Here is a 3,292-nt window from a genome sequence, read left to right as displayed (position 1 = left end):
TAATTCAAAGTACCATTGGGGGGAAGGGAAGGGCATACGCATGGCGAGCAAGCACAGGCCCGGCAGGAGCACCGGTGCTTGTCTGTGCAAGGCTGTCATGGAGGGCGCCTTGCAAGACGAGTGTGAGTGCGAGTGTGCGTGGATAGGGGGGGTGTGTATGTGTGTGTGTGTGGGGTGGGGGGGGTGGAGGGGGAAGAGGCAGCGGTGGTTTGGGCAGTGTTGGCCGAGGTGAGGGTGGTCAGGGTCGAGAGGGGGCTAACTGGCTCACTTCCACCTCACCCCCCTCACTCCCCCTCCTCCCCTTGGGCTAACCTCATCTCATTCATGGCCACAATCCCAACTTCCCTCGCTGTCGTGGTACTGGTGGCGCTGACGGCATGTATGGGCGCGGACGCCCTGAGACTGCCGGCCACCACCCGCCGCCTACCCGACACGATGGAGATCGGCGAGTTTGAGACGTTCAACGAGCTGGCACCGCAGTCGCTGTGCGGGACGAGTGAGTGCACCCTGGTGCTCGGCGAGGAGCTGGCAGATCCCAGCGCTGCCCGGCGGGCCGAGCGCTGCTGCTCCTCGCTCACGGCTCCGTCGACCGAGTCAGGCGCGTGCATCCCAGCCGATCATGTCTGCTGCGGCTGCTCTCAGGAGATGTGCTGCGCTTGCCCGCGCGATCCAAACCACCCGCATGCCGCGCCCAAGTGCCTCGCCTCATGCCGCATCACCTCGGACCTCCCGGGCGCCGACTGCTCCGGCTGCTGTCCATCGCCGCCTCTCACTGCCGCCTTTGCCTCCTCGCCCACCTCTTCGTTTGCCGTTGCAGCCCTTGCTTGCCTCGCCATCTTTGTATCCTATCGCGCCTGTACCCGATCGTCGACAACCGCTCACTCGCACGCCAAGCCCGACATCGGTCGAACGGCATGACCTTGCCTGACTTGACTGGCTGGCTTGGCTGGCTTTCGCAACACGACGTCCGCCACGTGAAATGGGCAGCGAACACCACAAAAGCCCGTTGCCTTGGCAGCAGCAGCCACTCCACGCCCCCACCTCCCCCCTCCCCCTCCCCCTCCCCCCCCCCTCCCCTCATGGACCACCTCCCACCACCTCCACACCCAGACGCCCCCATGGGGGTCCACCTCGCCTACGCCATGGCCCACGCCGCCCTCGCCGCCCAGCAGCGGCAGGCTGCCGACGCCGACGCCGCGGGCGTTCCGGCCCACGGCCGCCTTCCGCTCACCGACGCACACTACGCGGCCATGACCAAGCACGTCATCCATCTGGGCGCCCCGGGCCTCACCCGCTCTTCCTCCGCTCCGCATCTTCGCGCGCCATGGGAGGTTGCCGACGCTGAGTCGGTCCCCGTCCCTCGCTCGCGCGCCGCGGCCCGTGCCATGTCCACCATCGACCGTACAGATAACGGGCCTGCCTCCGATCGCGCGCGGTCGACCGCCGCAAACGCCGCTGGCTCGGCGCATCCCGACGACGGCTCGTCGGTGGGCGAGGAAGAACCGTCGAGCGGGGGCAAGGGCAAAGCCAAGACCAAGGCCAAGGGCAAGGCCCGCAGCAAGAAGATTAAGGGCAAGACGGTCATTGTCGACGTCGCACCGCTCGTCTTTGCCCGCCTCCGCACCCGGTGGCGAGTTCCGGTCCCAGCCTACGTCGATTCGCTGATCTCGTCGCCGCTTCTCGGCGGCTCGACCGGCGCCGGCAAGTCGGGCATGCTCTTCTTCCGCACCTGGGACAACAAGTACATTATCAAGACCGTCGCCTCGTCGGAGCTCTCGTTCTTCCGCAAGCATCTCCATGACTACTACCGCCACATGGTCATGTGCGACAACTCGCTCCTCACCCGCTTCTTCGGCCTCTACAAAATCAAGGTCAAGTCGGAGACTGTCCGCGTTGTTGTCATGAACAACGTGTTCCACACGCCGCTCCGCGTCCGCGAGGTCTACGACCTCAAAGGCTCCACCAAGGACCGCCTTGTCACCCAAAAGCAGATCATCGAGGGCGAGAAGGTGCTCAAAGACCTCAATCTCAAGCGCCGTCTCCACGTCGGGCCCGGCGTCAAGGAACTGCTCCTTGACCAGCTCGATCGCGACTCGGCATTGCTTGCCGACCACGGCATCATGGATTATTCGCTCCTGCTCGGCATCTACACTCCGGCTCCGGCCGCAACCGTGAGCCCGAGTGCCAGGCTCTCATCGGCGTCGTCGTCGTCATCATGCTCGTCATCGTCGTCATCGTCGTGCTCGTCATCGTCGTCGTCGAACCGCGGCTCAGCGCGCCTGGTTCTCGACTCGTCGACAACCTCGGACGCTTCGGAGCTTTCGTCGTCGTCGACGCTGGGCTCATCGTCAGGCTCGGCGTCGGCAACGCTCCCGCCGGTCTCGGCCGTCCCGCCGCCGCCGCCTCTTCCGCCGCCGCCGCCGTTCCGTTCTGCCTTCCAGACCTACCTTGGCGGCATCCGCTCCGAGGACCCCAGTGACCCGCGCCCGCTCGACGAGCGTGAGGTTTACTTTGTTGGTGTCATCGACATCATGCAAGAATACAACCTCATCAAGAAGCTCGAGCACGCGTACAAGGTCAAGTCCGCCAAGCGGAGCACCAAGGCCGGCCGACTCACCCTGGAGAAAGCCGTGCTCTCGTCGGACCTCGTCTTTACCCCGGAGACCACCGACGAGACCGCCATGTCTGCCATCGAGCCCCACGCGTACCGGACCAGGTTCATGGACTTTATGCGCGCCATCATCACCGACGACGTGCCGACCTCGGAGGAGATCGCCGCCCTCCGCTCCGAGGCGCTCGCCCGCGCCGAGCAAAAGCGCCTCATCGACCGCCAGCGCAAGATCAACCGCCAGCTCCGCCGTTCGACGCCCCGCATCCACGCCCGGCCGGTATCCACCGTCGCCTTTGCCCTCCCGGCCGTGGATCCTGCCCTCGAGTCTGACCCGGCCTCCGGCCTCGATCCCCGCACCGCCTCCTCATCTGCTGCCATCGACGACGACGACCTCTTTGCCTCTGGCGCCTGCAACGAGGACGACCTGGCGAGCATGATCGAGTCCGAAATCGCCGACGCCAATCCCAGCCTCGCGCCCAACGCCTTTGCCTTTGGCCTTATGTCTGCCGTCGCCACTTCGATGGCACGCACCGCCAAGTCACCGCGTTCCACCACATCCGCGTCTGTGCCTGCGCCTGTGCCCGCTCCCGCCTCCACTTCTACATCCAAGACCTCCTAACCCCCCCCCCCCCTTCACCCCCTTCACCCCCTTCACACCCCCTTACCCCTATCCATTCCCAT

The 3,292-nt window shown here is 65.6% G+C and overlaps 3 protein-coding genes across 3 annotated transcripts in view; 2 read left to right on the top strand and 1 right to left on the bottom strand.

Annotated features, from left to right (window-relative positions):
• Positions 1 to 118, bottom strand: part of AMSG_00221 (uncharacterized protein) — a 1,217-nt gene extending 1,099 nt beyond the window's left edge. Inside the window, exon 1 of the mRNA XM_013907628.1 lies at positions 39 to 118. Within this exon, the coding sequence (XP_013763082.1) occupies positions 39 to 99 (61 nt within the window). The 5' untranslated portion in view covers positions 100 to 118. The remainder of the gene's footprint in view (positions 1 to 38) is intronic.
• Positions 119 to 435: 317 nt separating this feature from the next.
• AMSG_00220 (uncharacterized protein) lies at positions 436 to 1,025 on the top strand (the record flags this gene model as incomplete). The annotated part of the gene is made up of 1 exon (XM_013907627.1): positions 436 to 1,025. The coding sequence occupies one exon, from the start codon at positions 436 to 438 to the stop codon at positions 916 to 918; it is 483 nt and encodes a 160-aa protein (XP_013763081.1). The 3' UTR covers positions 919 to 1,025.
• A 93-nt stretch (positions 1,026 to 1,118) lies between these two features.
• On the top strand, positions 1,119 to 3,236 carry AMSG_00219 (uncharacterized protein; the record flags this gene model as incomplete). The annotated part of the gene is made up of 1 exon (XM_013907626.1): positions 1,119 to 3,236. The coding sequence occupies one exon, from the start codon at positions 1,119 to 1,121 to the stop codon at positions 3,228 to 3,230; it is 2,112 nt and encodes a 703-aa protein (XP_013763080.1). The 3' UTR covers positions 3,231 to 3,236.
• Positions 3,237 to 3,292: the final 56 nt, after the last annotated feature.

This window comes from Thecamonas trahens (genome assembly GCF_000142905.1).
Source record: "Thecamonas trahens ATCC 50062 unplaced genomic scaffold supercont1.1, whole genome shotgun sequence".
NCBI lineage: Eukaryota > Apusomonadida > Apusomonadidae > Thecamonas > Thecamonas trahens.
Note: the sequence above shows the minus strand (reverse complement) of the source record. Positions and strands in the feature narration are given on the sequence as shown.